Source organism: Acomys minous (genome assembly GCF_964271855.1).
Source record: "Acomys minous genome assembly, chromosome: 19".
NCBI classification, from domain to species: Eukaryota; Metazoa; Chordata; class Mammalia; order Rodentia; family Muridae; genus Acomys; species Acomys minous.
In genome coordinates, this window is record NC_140499.1 from 27496174 (window position 1) to 27510641 (window position 14468).

The window sequence follows — 14468 nt, forward strand, 5'->3', positions numbered from 1 at the left end:
ACTCTTGGAGAATCATTTCAGCTCTTGGAGAATCATTTCACTGCTTGGCTTTTCATCTATGCTCTGAATTATGTTGTGTGTGTTTCATTATGATGGGAGCAAGCACGAAACAACAGATAATTTTTGTAGTCTGATTTCAGCTGAACTCTGAGTCAGTAGTTTAGATTGTATATATCTGTGTGTGTGTGTGTGTGTGTGGTGTGTGTGTGTGTGTATGTGTGTGTCTTTTATTTTCTTTCCTTTGAGGTTCCTCTGCCAAGGAGAGAAACCTCAGCACTTATACAAATGTCTGCAAACAGAAATAACACGCCAGGGCATCCTCTACACATCAGAAACACAAGGTCAAAGCAAGCCATGGCAAAAACCTCTGGCCTCCTACACATGATACGCCAAGCACCAGGTTGAGTGGCGAACCAGGACGTCTGTTCGAATCCCCCTTTCCTAACCATTTTGCAAGGTTAGAGCCACCTGTATTCGTTAACGGGCATTACCAAAACAATAACAGCTGGCAGCGGAGTGTGCTTGTGGACATGAATCATGGAGAGGATTTCCGGAAGGTGCCCTTCTCGGGATGCGACATAGAATAACCTGGGGGGGAGAAAGACAGTGCAGTTGACGATAGAATCAATCATTCGAATAGGAAAAATTCTTAAGTCCCAAAAAGCACAGTGCACGCATGCTTCTCACGCTAGGCACAGGCGTTTCTTAGCTGATTACTTGGATTGTGCTTTGAAGAAAACGGGTGGGTTTCATCGTAAGTGTCCTTTCAGGACGTACAGTATCTGGGGCATATCTTAAAACGCTTTGAGGAAAAACAACAGCAATATCGTACTGAGTGGAGCTCTTCCTAAACACAAGTAGCCGGTGGCAAATTCAGTCCTACACTGCTAGTGCCAGTTCAAGCTAGCACACACATGTACAGACATGTAGTGTTCACATTTATCTGTAAATTATTTAAAATGTAACATAAGAAAACAAAAGAGACTTTGTACCATCAAACAGAGCAAAAGGACTTCGGGGTGGTGATTTCTGCTTTCTATTTTACTCTTTTTTCGTGGCACCTTCAGAAAAACAAAAGACTTTATCGCTAGAAATAAAGGCTGTTATTAGACCCTGTAGACAGGCTCTAAAAAATGCAGCAGCCTTGCTCAGAGTGGGCTATGCGTAGATACGCAGCGCCCTCTACTGGACAGACTAAAACATGTTTCGCTGGAATCTACTACAAACTTGCATATCCCTTTAAAAACAACAGGTTCGGAGGAACTATTGCTTTTCTCTTTAAAAGTTATCCTTATCACATCCAATCTCTAAAACAGAAATGTGTTTCTGAAAATACATGAACTCGCTCACCTGGAGACAGCGAACACGCCACCGTTCATGGAGCCGAAGCAGGAGAGGGCAACAAAGATCGGGACTGCTAATGAGAAATTTCCCAGCAGCCGCTCAGCGAAGGTCTGAGGAAAGAAAGAACGAGCAAATTAATACTTTCCCAGAAAGTGGAATAAAATGAAACAATTTAGGCCAAACTTGCTCTTTGACTTTCTATTAGCCTGGTGCTACGTGAATGTTTTATAATCCTTCTTTTTTGTTAGGGTCAAACTGACTCGACAGACAATCATCAGAAGCGGGTACCATGGCATTGCTTGTCTCAGACCTGTGGGCAAAGGTCTAAGCAGCCGCCTTCTCCCTCCCTTCAAAGCAGCGGCCCATTTACTGACTCTTTATCAACTCTCATCTCTGACTGATCAGAGGAAGACGCTCGATTCGGACAATCTACTTTTAGAGACAGAAATACTGCACAACTCGAGCCCTTTAGCCACCTTTGTATGAGGAGGTGTAGACAGATACACCTTCAGGAGTGCTTCATGGGCTTGTTTCACCTACCAGCCCCGGTGCGAGAGGAGAAGTCAACACAACAGACAAGCTGGTCATCTGTGTCATAGGACTGAGCCAGTCTTGAAGGTTTTCTCCTGACTGGAGTCACTCTAGCTGACCCTGTTTAGGGAGTGAACCCTCCCCAAGGCAAGGAAGCTGTCATTTCCTTGCAGGGTTTCCCATAAGAAGCTAGAACACAATTCCGATTCTGACAAGTGACAGAAAATATAAAAGGTAGACGAAGTTCTGAGATTTCCTTCTAGGCTGGCACACGTGCAGCCATGCACACATCTATGAAGGTTGCTCTGTGTGTGTGTGTGTGTGTGTGTGTGTGTGTGTGTGTGTGTGTGGTGTGTGTGTGTCTGTGTGTACATGTGCACGTGTGTGTCTCTGTATGTGTGCATGTGCGTGTGTTGGGTGTTGTGTATGTCTGTGTGTGCATATGCATGTGTGTGTTGAGTGTGTCCTGTGTTATGTATTGTGTGCGTGTGTGTGTGCATGTGCGTGTGTGCAGGATTTTTTTTTCATTGTCCTTGGTGCAGCTGCTGCTATGCAATTAACAGACCCCATTATTCTCTGCAAAAATTAGTGCTGCCCTTTGCCTAGAAAGGTGAGGCAACTGACCAGACACCCGGAAGCTTTGTGCATTTCACTGCCCAATAGCACTGCAATGGACAAAGCCCTTTTCATACAGTGAACTCATACACTGGTTCACACAAAATGAGATGATCATCCCCTGTGGGTGTTGCTGACAAGAATGAGACTATGTTAAAGGGAATTGACATTTGTGGATGGGAACGTCACTGGATGTTTTTAATTTTCACCCTCCCTGGCTTTGAGTTAATGAGTGAATTAGTGTTTGAGCAAATAAAAGTATGTGTTACAGAAAAGCAATCTCATAACATGATCTTTGGAAACAAATATAGTCCTGGTACCAAATAAATTTGGACACGTGCTCTGGCGTTCTGTGTATATACTTCTTAGGGAGTTACGATGCACATGGGCATCTTCAAGTATCCCAGTAATATCTCTTTAACATTGAATTGCCTAGTTGTTCCCAAATTTATAATACCCCAGCAGTACTATTCCAAGGTTATGCTAGAAATAGATAATGAGACATGGCCTTCCTCAAGTTTCTAGAATGGTACCTTGGAGAAGGGATTCAAGTTAACGTTTGAAAAGTTTATTCCCAGAAATGAGAAGAGTGGCTTACATTTTGCGCTATCAAATCCTGCATTCATTTACATTGAATAACTTCCCACCTGCCCTTACAAACACGTTGGGAAAATATTTCTTCCTCCTACAAAAGCCTTGATGGAGCTTTAGGCAGCTTCGTATGAAAGTGTGTACAAGGAGATTTTTCTTTTTAAATAGCAAAGAGAACCCATGGCAGAGGTTAGCTGTATCAGATGGCGTTTGCCAAGTAAGGTGTGCTCCAAATTTTCAAAATATTATCACTCAGGCCAAGGAAAGATTACTGACTTTGAAAGCACTTCCTCCTGGAGGGAACTGCGATAAAGCTGCGTCAGCTCATTAACCTAAATTCAAACTGGCATGATTGTGAGGTAGACTTACCACGGCCACAGCGCTGGACTGCAGCAGCTCCTCAGCACTAATGGTTGTGAAATAGGCCACGTTTGTCAGCACGTAGCCAACTGTGATGATGGCCATGGAGATGCAGATGGCCAGGGGGATGGTTCTGAAACACGCAAAGACAACATCGCTTATGGGTCTTTATGCGTTCCCCGCCACCAAAGACTGCAGAAGGCTGATTCCAGGGGTGGCTGTCCTGGCATCATCCGCCACGATTGCCTGCTCTGCTGTTTCATGGGGGAACATTTTATCAGAACAATATACCTTTGCAATTTAATGCGATCCATGGGGGTAAGTATTTTGTACAGCTTGCCTATTGTTTTATCCCCAAATATATAGTTCTTTCCCATTCTTTACTTCATGAATGCTATTGCCACCTGGAAGGCTTGTCAAAGCACAGGCTACTGAGCCCATCCCTGGGTTTCTGACTCCAGAGGGTCAGCATCACTCCCACGCTCCTAAGTGATCTTGACCATGCTGTTGACCTGGGGACCACATTCCCTTCCACTAGTACCCCACTGTGTGGAAGGCCTTTGAAAGAGAGCCCTCCAACACATCTTCCACCCACAGTGTTCTCCCTTTAACGCAGCTTGTGGTGCAAACAAGTACGTGAATGGTTTTGGAAGCAAGAGAGTGGGCTGTATCTATCTTCATAAAGTGACGGCACTAAGAATTTTGTATGTAGGAGAAGTGTTCGCCGTAATGACTGCACGGCCCTGCTGTGAGTTCAACGGACTCTCAAGATCACAAGCATCTAATAAAGCAGCCGTGCAGATAATCCCATGAAATTAGAGGTGACCCGCTGTGAAGTAAGGATGGCTGGACAGTGCTGACACTGTGTGGCCTCAAGAAGTACCCGGCACCAATGCAATATTATGTCTTCATTTAATGCAGTGGGAAGTAGCCAGGAAGCTACTGACCCTCATAATTTGATTCCGTGTTACCGATACACATTACTTGCTTAACATAATCGCCTCTTCAGACCCTTTCCAGTTCAGGCAACTTAAACCTTCAACTCCCTGCACAAAAGCTGGCCACTTTTTTTTTTCCTTCGCCATCCTGCTTATCAGCCCTCATAGAGGCTACATACACCCTGCAGGGTGCCACTAATGAAGACCTCAATATAATTTCTTCCAAGATGAAAATGTAACGCAGAACCAGGAGGGGAGAGAGTCATGGTCAGCCTCACTGGCTGAGCTAGATGTGTTTAACACACTGAGTCCCCTGCTCATTATACTGAGTGGCAATATCCCCTGCTGAGAACAGGCAGAACCAGCTAGTCAGCAACTGCCATTCATTATGCTGCTTGCAGCCTGACACTTGCCCTGATCCCTAAAGCCTTCAGCCTTGACCTCTAAATCCTGGCATCGGAACATGAAAGTAGCAGATGTTCTCCATCCCCAGTGTGAAGAGGGTCCTGTGGAACTTCCTGTAAGCACCCTAACAGACCTCGCTAGCTGTAATTGATGTGTGCTAAATTTAAATCAAAAGGGAAGGAAAAAAAAATCACCACAGAGCCAATGAAACACAAGGCGGTGAAGCAATTAAAGATGAACACTGGTTCTCTGGAAACCTGGATGGCAACGCAAAGGGGTAAGCAGGAAGAGATGCATGCGGCACTCTCCTTCTCAGCCACTCACTGAATTGCTTTGAACTTGGCATCTTTAAGCCTCTATAGTAGCTCCAACTTTCCCTAAAGAAAGATGGAGATACAGAGAAAGGGCAAAAGAGACTCTCCATTTCCTTCCAAGCACATGGTTAAGGTATGTCAAAATTCTATTAATAAACACTGAGTTGACATTGCTCAGTGCAGCACGGTGACTAACTTATACAACAAAAAGGAGTATGGCCACCCCATATAATGCAGAAAAATAACAGAGAGATGATGGTCCTCCAGCACAGAACTGAGCCTCCTAGCCCTGCACCTCGAACACACACACACACACACACACACACACACACACACACACACACACACACCAGCCTGATTCCTTTTCCCAACAGGCTTTAAGTATCCATCTTAGCAGAAGGCAGGCTTACCTAACCCAGCTTTCTAGGTTAGCCCTTCTTTCTCAGCTTGCCACTAAGAAACACAGCAGCCCTAGTTTCAGCCATTGGGCTGCTACTGGCCCGAATGTTCATTTAAGCATTTTTCATATCTACCTCATTTTATCCGTGGAAATTCCTGTGAGTCGGAAACATTAGCACTGTTTTTTTTGTTGTTTGTTTGTTTGTTTGTTTTTTTTTTACGAAGAAACAGAGTCTTTGGAGTTTAAGTAACTGTCCAGAGATATCCAGCTGGTAAGTGGAGGCCAGAATTCAGCTGTGGGCGTGGCCTAACTCGAAATCAGGGCATTTTAACCCAGAAGTGTGTACTGTCTCACACAACTCTGGCTCCCTCAGCTCTACTAATATTCATGGAAATGAAGCTGTAGAATATTAAGTAAGTTGGGAAAGTTTTATCAAGACTACATTTCTCATAGGTTCACTGTAAAAGAAGGGAAAACATTTGGAGATATTTATCATGTTTCTACAGAACATAATGGTAATGCCAGGAGAACGCATTCAGGCACTTTCTCTTTTATGAAACAAGTTGTTGTTGTTGTTGTTGTTGTTGTTGTTATAAAACACAAAAGATGTTCACTTGATGAATTTCTCCCAGATGTTTTTGCATATAAAAGGGAGAAGAGTCAACATGGTTGTCAAAAATGAGTTATTAACAAATGTGCTATGGAGTCAGATAGGCTAGGTAGCTATTGGGAGGGGCAACCGCAGCACGGAAAGGAAAGGGCAGAGAGTGGGAGAGTGTGCTGCACAGCACAGCCTACTGTGGCTCTCTCTAGGTAGATCAAATAAGGCATGGGAATTAGAGGGACCATGGCAACAAAGCCACCAGCATTCCTGACTGTCCTCCTCGGGTGAGGGAAGGGAAAGGGGTGGGGCAGATTTTGTGGCTACCTTGGCATAAATAGCATCATTTACAAAGTCGAGCAGCTGACCTGACCTGATCCAGGGCTGGGCACCATGTGGTTAAGTCCTAGTTACAAGTATCAAAGCATAAGAACCACCTCGTGAGCTGCTGATAAAAGCTATTAGGCCAAGTCAGAGTGATCTTCCTGGAGGCTTTAGATGCAGAGGGCAGATAAGCTTGGCCAGAGGCCCACGAGGAAGGCCAGTGGCACAGGAAAGGAAGGGAATTAGAGGAAAGAGCGCAGGGGCCATGGGTATAGCAAAGGTTCTAGGTTACTGACATGTAGCCACCCATCTTAAAAGTAAACAAAAGCATGAGCCATGTGGTGACTATGAGCAGTGCACGCCCGTGTGCCCTCCCCTTTCACGAGTGTTTGAGCAAGTTTGTTATGATGACCAAAAGGCCACTTTAGTGAGAAGGGCTGGTTCATCCTCAAGCACCTTCCATCATTACATATGCTTTTTCCCAATTAACAGGCAGTAAGTGTGTGTATCTGATATTTTTATTAGCTTAAAATTGTCTTCAAAACCATCTTAGATAGTCTTCCCACTGCTTAATTTAAACTGGCATCTCTAGGCACGCTGGCAGACATGCAAGAATATTTGATTCTTTGAGGGTGCCAACCTGAAAGTCTGAAATGCCTGTTCAGGAGTTCAAATTTCAAAAGTGACGGGTGGAGACTTGTCTTTTAGAAATCTGTGTAGCCCCCACAAAGACCCTCTATACTGAAGTAGATGTGCGGCACTTCAGATTTTTGTGGACTAATACATAAAATGAATAAGAATCACAGCCCTATGTGTAAGTAGGAGGTAACATCCATTTTCTTCTGAGCAGAGAAGACAAGGCCCACAGAGGTTAGTGGCACAGATCGAGGGCACAGAAGCAGTGAGCGGAGAACTGGGACCCAAGATCAGCCTCCCAGTGCTTCCTAGAATATCTCTTGCAATGAGCATCCTGACTACTTAGTGCTGCTGACTTGTAGCTCAAGTTCAAGATCCGAAAGCTGCTGGTGTACCAACAGGTACACATTATGTTTATGTAAGTGATGCATTATCGGGCCAGATGTCACAGTACACATCTTCGGTCTGTGTACGTGTCTATGAGCCCGCAGGGTCCTGATGTGCCCAGAGATGAATGTGACGTTTGTGTCAGGGATACACCGTCGGGCCAGTGGTATACATGCTATGCCCCTGTATGCAACACCACAAGTGGAGAGTCTGTTAAGTATGCTGTGGTTGAGCACCAAAGACATTTTACAAGATTTCAATTCAGCCAGGAGCTACTTCTGTAAAATCAGAATGAATAAACCCCGCTTGGTGCTCTAGTCCTTCCAGGAAACATCAAAGTTAAAGGGAGTTGTGCTGCCTAGATGACCAGAGTAACGCCCTGATCATGTGAATAGAGTCCAAGGTTGATTCATAGCATGAACAAAATCCTCCTGTTATGAAGCAAGCCTGCTCTCTCCTGTCACCCTGAGGACATGGACTGCACTGACCCCAGGGGTGGGCTCTTATGTTTGAGATATATGCCTGGATGCAGTGGCAGACAATTTGGTTATTTAAAAAATAACTCTCCACGTACTCTCCTATGCTCTGGAACCTTCTAAGTGGTTCATGTTTCAACTTTTCTATTTAGAATGCATTAATATTTCAATGCATGTATTTGGTATTCAGCAAAAGAAAGGACAAAAACATCATGATCAGGAAGAGAAAAAGATAAGAAACTTCTTGATGTGAAATATAAAAAGTAAGTAACTAAGTAAATAAATAAATAAAGGAAAACTTGCATTTTTCAAGAATTTTTAAAAGTCTGCAGAAAAATGGGGGACTTTGCTCTTATGGAATTGAAATGCAGCCATGCTTCATCACAACATAAAGTATTTATAATTATATTACATACCTTCCAATCCTAACTATTTATTTTAGAGACATACTTGTTTCAGATTTTCTCTATAGTGACCCTGCAGGGACTTTTAAAGATTTATATCCTTTTTTTTTTTCATAGATTTGACCAAGAAATAAATCAAACATCATTACTCTCTCATTTGGATTCACCAACTTACTTTTTGTATGGTTATCATTTCCTGTATTCTCATTGCTATTAATTTTTTAAATTCTTCAAACTTTAGTAAGTTTAAAAAGCTTTCCACGTGCCTCGTACTCGTAATTGTATGTGCGCATGCTACTTGCATTTTCTGAGTCTTCCCCATAGCATACTATCTTCATCAGCCCTGCACACTGGACTGCCCAATGTGCCTCTGTAACCGCTCACACTTCTAGTGAGGGGACAGTTATAACAGTCGCTGACAACTTGCCACAGCGCAGTTCACAGCATCTCCTATTTTTCTCAGTATTTTTCGCCTCACTGTTATTTAGTGTAGTGTGGCTACATTGCTAGTTATTATCCATTAATAATGGGAATGGGATATTTAAAAGTAGATACACACACACACACACACACACACACACACACACACACACACACACATACACCACATTTGATGAGATGTAACAAGCAACTGATGAGTAGGTGCAGTTTGATACTGAAAGAAAAAAAAACTTATCAAGAAGAAAAAAATACCAGATGAACCTATTTAATGTGCTTAAAGGGTTCATGTCATGCCTAATGACTATTCTGGGGCAAGGTCGAGCACATCCACACAACAAACCCATTGTGACATAAGTGCAAACAAAGGTACCACTGAGTTCAACCCTCTGCCCCTCCACTTCCCATGAAACATAGCAAGACGACAGGGAGTTGTGCTGAGACATTCTAAATTGAGTCACTCTTTTAAGCCTCACCATTCTCTGTGTCCATGGATGGAGAAGTCCATAAACAGAAAGAGAAGACAGAGGGACCTGGAAGGAGATGTGATAGATTAATAGAGGTGGACTAAGCCTGGGAGGCCACAGGAGGCACAGGAGAACATGCACAGGGAGGAGTGTGTCAAGGGAGGAGCACAGAAAAGGACAAAGAAAAAGGGCAAAGAAAGAATTCCCCCCCCAAACTTCACAGAACAAACGAAAAGAAATGCAACTTATAACTCAGAAATGCAGAGTAATAAGCAATCACAAACATAAATATAAGCGTTTTGTCCCATAAATACTTTATTTTTTTTTTTGCCCTGCTCCCAGAATAAATTCATGACTAAATAAAATTATACAGAAAAATGTGGTGTGAGCATAAATTTTCATTTGCTTCCACTTTATATAATCTTAAAAACTTTGCATTGTGTGCATCTCATTTTTTCTCATTTTCTGAAGATTTAGTGTGTGTCCTCTAGATACATTATAGTTATCTATATTTATCATGAACAAACACAAGCATATTTTAGGCAAGTTCTAGTTTATAAAGACAAAACTGGCTTTAAATTAAATGCTAGCAATTAAATCATAGGATGAAATATCTAAATAGTAATACACTAAATTCCACAGTAATGGTTAGTGCTTCTTTTTGCTATAATATGCATATAATATTTCCCTTAAATTTCTATTATTTTCCTCATGGTTTGACCCAAAGTACACTGAGGTCTCAGAGAACCACTTTTTACAATGATGTTCCTGAAATTCAGGTTTGTGAACAACACTTGTAACCACACACCACTTTGTGTTCCTCTTTCAAAACTACATAATTACTGAGAAGTAGCCAGCCTAAAGAGAGCCCCATTCCCAGGCGTCCTCATGTGTAGGAGGGAACGTGACTCATTCTTAACAGCAGTATGTGAGTAGATGAAGGAGTTAGACACTAAGGTGGCTTACCACCCCTAGCTGGGACCTACTCGCATGGTTTCTATGTCCCTAGATGCTCTATCACTGTAGCAAACTCCCTGAGAGGATCAATATCTGAACAGATAAGCATCCTCTGGCTCACTGTTCTGCAGACTTCAAATCACCTGACCCCGTGGCTTGAGACTGTGGCAAGGCATCAATCACTTCATGGCTGTGGTGTATGTTGGGATAAAAACCTTTCCTCATGTGCCAATGGCCAAAGAGCAAAACTGAGGCAAAAGAAGGAAGTGATCCCTTAGCCTCCTGTAAAAGTAAACTTTTCTTGACCCAAAGGCCTTCTGGGATGCCTGTGTGTAGCAGTTCCCTCCCAGATAAAGAGCTCTGTCTTGAAGAGAAGCTCCAGTAAGGCTCAGATGCTCTTGGGGGGAGAGGAAACCCCACCCTTAAAGGGATGCTTGTGAAAACTCAGAAGGCAATCAACTCAAAAGCTCAGGAGTCCCTACTTATCCATGTATATGCAATAGGGACTTGCTGAAGGACAATCCCAAGCATCTCCAGCTGCCTATAAGAGACAGAGACCAGGTGAACTGCCTGCAGATTCTGCAATGTGCTCCAGATTCACAGCTTTTGAGAAACCCCCTGTGAAAAGATGGGCCTTTAGTGACACAGTAGTCTTTGAGTCATTTCTGTTCCTGTAAGTATCCCTCACCCATATCCCTGCACATGACCCCAGTAAATTCCTTAGTTACAGCTGGACTCTGATAGGATCTGTACTTTAGTCTATTGTGAGTTCATACATTAGTTCACTTCCTCCCAGAAACAGTGCCACACAATCAGGCTGTACCTATTAATGATTACATCACCTCCTAATAGTACCAAACTCCCTGGGGAAGCCATACCATGGGAGGAAATGTGAATTGCAAAACAGACAAAAGCCTACCAGGGAATCAGGGAACCCCAAAATGGGATGCTATAAGATTTAAGAAGTAACCTTTTGGTATTTTAAAGACATCCTGTGGGTTGACTGTTTGTTCAATAAGCATTAAGCCTAAATAATCAAAGCTTAAAGGACTTCCTTTATATGGATTCCTTTCTCTATATTTATAGACTTTAATTAGGTTAAAGAAGGCTAAAATTGTGACATCATTAAGTAGTGTATAATATTTTGTTTCCTTCACAAAAGATGAGAAAATGACATAAACTTCTTAATGGCCTAAATAGCAATGTCAAATAAAAGTGGATATTTGTTTTAACAAGTTAGGATAGAGAAAATAAATCATTATCAAAAATTCTCAGAAACAGAAAAGATACATCTTGTTATTTCCTACTTCCAAGCAATACAAATTACCTTGAACTGCCACCTATCTAACAAAGAGAAGAACAAAATTGTCCACCTTTCTCCTCAAGGATGTAAAACTAAATAAGCTCCAATGGTAAAAGCAAGGTGGTGTGTGCTGAGTCTACCCACTGTGGTGTGGTATACGCAAATTGGTGTTGAAATTCCTTCAGGCTGCAAATGTATGTTTAGTAGAAGCTGGCAATGTGCCACACGCAAAAACCAGGCCAATCACATTCCTGACAGACAATGAGAAATGGTACCGATAAGCATGTAGCCATCCAATTTTGACAAACTAACTATTGCTTCTGCCACCAAAGTTGCTTCCAATATCTCTGACCAATGATATGAGGTCAAATTAATAACAGTCTTTTAAAATTTTATGTCTGGTAGTCATGTAGACAGCTGGTTTTCTGACTTGGTCCATAGGAGTCAGAATAGAAGGAAGACAATGGAGAAAGCAATGGAATATTCCAAGTCACTACAGCCAGTTAAATCCCCTTTTGATGTTTCTACGTAGCGGAATCCTCTTTTAAAATTGATGTGATCCAGAATTTTCTAGTAATTTTACAAGTATGGCCTGGACATGTTCTTTATTCCTTAGTTAACATTTTGGGTTCAACTGTGGCTTTTTAATTCACAGTTTAAAATATAAATTAGTTTCTAAAAGCACCTATAAGAATAATTGCATAATTTGTATATCTCTGACCCTATAAAGTTGAAAATAATTTTAATGGTATAGTACTTGAGGAGAAAATAATCATAGTAGATAAAGCTACTCTTAGCAAGAAAGGCATAAAGTGGGTTAAGGAGCCAATAGCTAGAGTCTAGCTTTAGACAAAGTGGCAAACCCCTTGTTGCAGTGCAGATGACATAGCAGTTTAGGGAAAGGTGGGAAAGTGAAAAATAGAGTTGATGGGCTAAGCACCCTGCCAGTCTGGAGACATAATATGTCATTGTCAAGCAAGTGAGATGGAGACTCCTGGCTAGAAGAGTTGACGGCTGCCTGAAAAGGTCACAGAGGCCCACAGAACGGCAGCGCCCGGTCAAGCCCTCCCTCTCCTCTCCTCAAGCTGTCTAGCGATCAAGATTCATATTCTCAAAGGAGGTGGGATGCCGTTAACTTTTATCTTTCAGCAAAGAAGTAAAATCTTTTGAAAAACCATGCTTTTACTAATGTATTTTCTTAGACCACAGTTGTACAGGCAAATCTCTCTCCTAAAGAACAATATGACTGAGGCAAAGACACCGCCCAATGACCCAGTGACATATGGCCCAAGGGAAACAGAGGGCGCGCACACAACCACTGCTGCCTTGTGTCCCCTCTTCTTCTATAACTCCCCCCAGCTCCTTTCCCAGAGCTCTGGAACTAAACATTTCCATATATACAACGCCAGTGTAACCAGCTTGAGAGAGCTTTAAATTCCACTCTGTGTCTGACTTTGACATTTGTTCTACCTTGCTTCCATGGCACATTAGGAGTCTCTTCATTCCAGACTGAAAGCTGGGTCTCAGTCACATGTCTGTCATTAACAGAAACACAGGGTATTGGACTGACGGAGTCTGAAGACCACTACCTGGAATGTTCATTCCTCCACAACGTTTGGAAAAAAAAAAGTATCCCAGAGAATTCTCTGAAGCAGTGAGGTTCTTGCTCTTAGACAGAGCACCAGAATTTAGTTTTTCCTCTGGGTTTTCTGTCTTTCCGAGGAGAAAACAGGCACCAACTTTACACTCCCCTCTGTCCTCCAAAGATGCGTGGCTGGCCTCAGCAGGCACAGAGCACATCAGAGCACCTTCCATCGTTACCATCTCAAAGTGCCAGACTGACAGAAAGGAAAATGATCATCGCAGAAGATAATTTACTGGATAAGTGAGATGTCCACCCTCCTGATTCTAAACAGATTGTCACACCACCATCAGCACTCATGGAGGGGGTGGGCTCTTAAGTCTTTGTATTTTATAACCTTGGCATTTGTCTAAATCTTATTGTGTCTGTTGTCATCACCTGACTTTCAAGAGTAAGTGCAGCAACACTATAAAGGTAAATGCCAATTGTATCTAGCAAGCCCTTGCATTTGACCAATACTTGCCAACTATCTTCCAACTGCTAATTATTATAAGTAAACTGATTAAGATATCAAATGTACAGAAATTCTCTAACTAATGGAATCTAAAATTCAGACAGCACCAGGGGTAGGGGATAGCCTTCTCAGAAGTCTGTTTATTTGAGATTTCCCTATTCTAGTTGATCTTAGATCAAAGTGTCCCTCCTCAGACAAATCTTGCCTCCTTTTCTAAGTGGGTCTCAGGACAGTGTTTTAAAGTCTTTCTTCATGTATTAATATACAACAAATTCTACAATGAAGATAGGAATGTCCCCTGAGCATTCTAAGCCCCCCAAACACTTTCCTGTAAGTCTAGTAAAAAGCATCTTTGAAGGTCGTTTTCAGGATTGCCTGTCCCTCTCAAGTATAACTAAATGTATGCCTCTGTATGTCTGTTTTTTTCTACTGTAAAAACACATGTGTGTGGATAAGTACGTGTGCATGTGCATGTGTGTGTAGAAACCAACGGACAGCCTTAGGTAAGCATCTTCTACCTTTTGTTTGATATGGGGTCTCTCTTAGCCTAGAACTTCTTCAAGTACTCAGCCAGCTGTCAGGGATCTGTCTGTCTCTCACATTTATAAGGACAGGTCACTATCCTGTTTTGTGTTTTGGAGTTTTGGGTTTTCTGTAGTTGGTTGGTTGGGCTGTTTTTATTTATTTGGTCAACTTGAAAGACACAAGCTAGAATTACCTGCAAAGGTAAACCTTAAGTAAGAAAAAAAAAAGTCTATTAGATTGCCTGTAAACAAGCTTGTGGCTCACTTTATTGATGGCTGAATGGGGTGGGAAGGCCCAGACAGTCGTAGGTAATTCTACCCTTATGCATGTGGTCCTGAGCTGGATAAGAAAGGAAG

General features: G+C 42.3%; 1 protein-coding gene across 1 annotated transcript in view; it reads right to left on the bottom strand.

The window, feature by feature from the left end:
• The window catches only part of SLC7A11 (solute carrier family 7 member 11), a 75877-nt gene that overhangs the window by 12027 nt on the left and 49382 nt on the right, over positions 1 to 14468 (bottom strand). Inside the window, exons 7-9 of the mRNA XM_084768644.1 lie at positions 3451 to 3574; positions 1351 to 1454; positions 492 to 588 (exon numbers count right to left, since the gene is read on the bottom strand). Of these exons, the coding sequence (XP_084624770.1) occupies positions 492 to 588; positions 1351 to 1454; positions 3451 to 3574 (325 nt within the window). The remainder of the gene's footprint in view (positions 1 to 491; positions 589 to 1350; positions 1455 to 3450; positions 3575 to 14468) is intronic.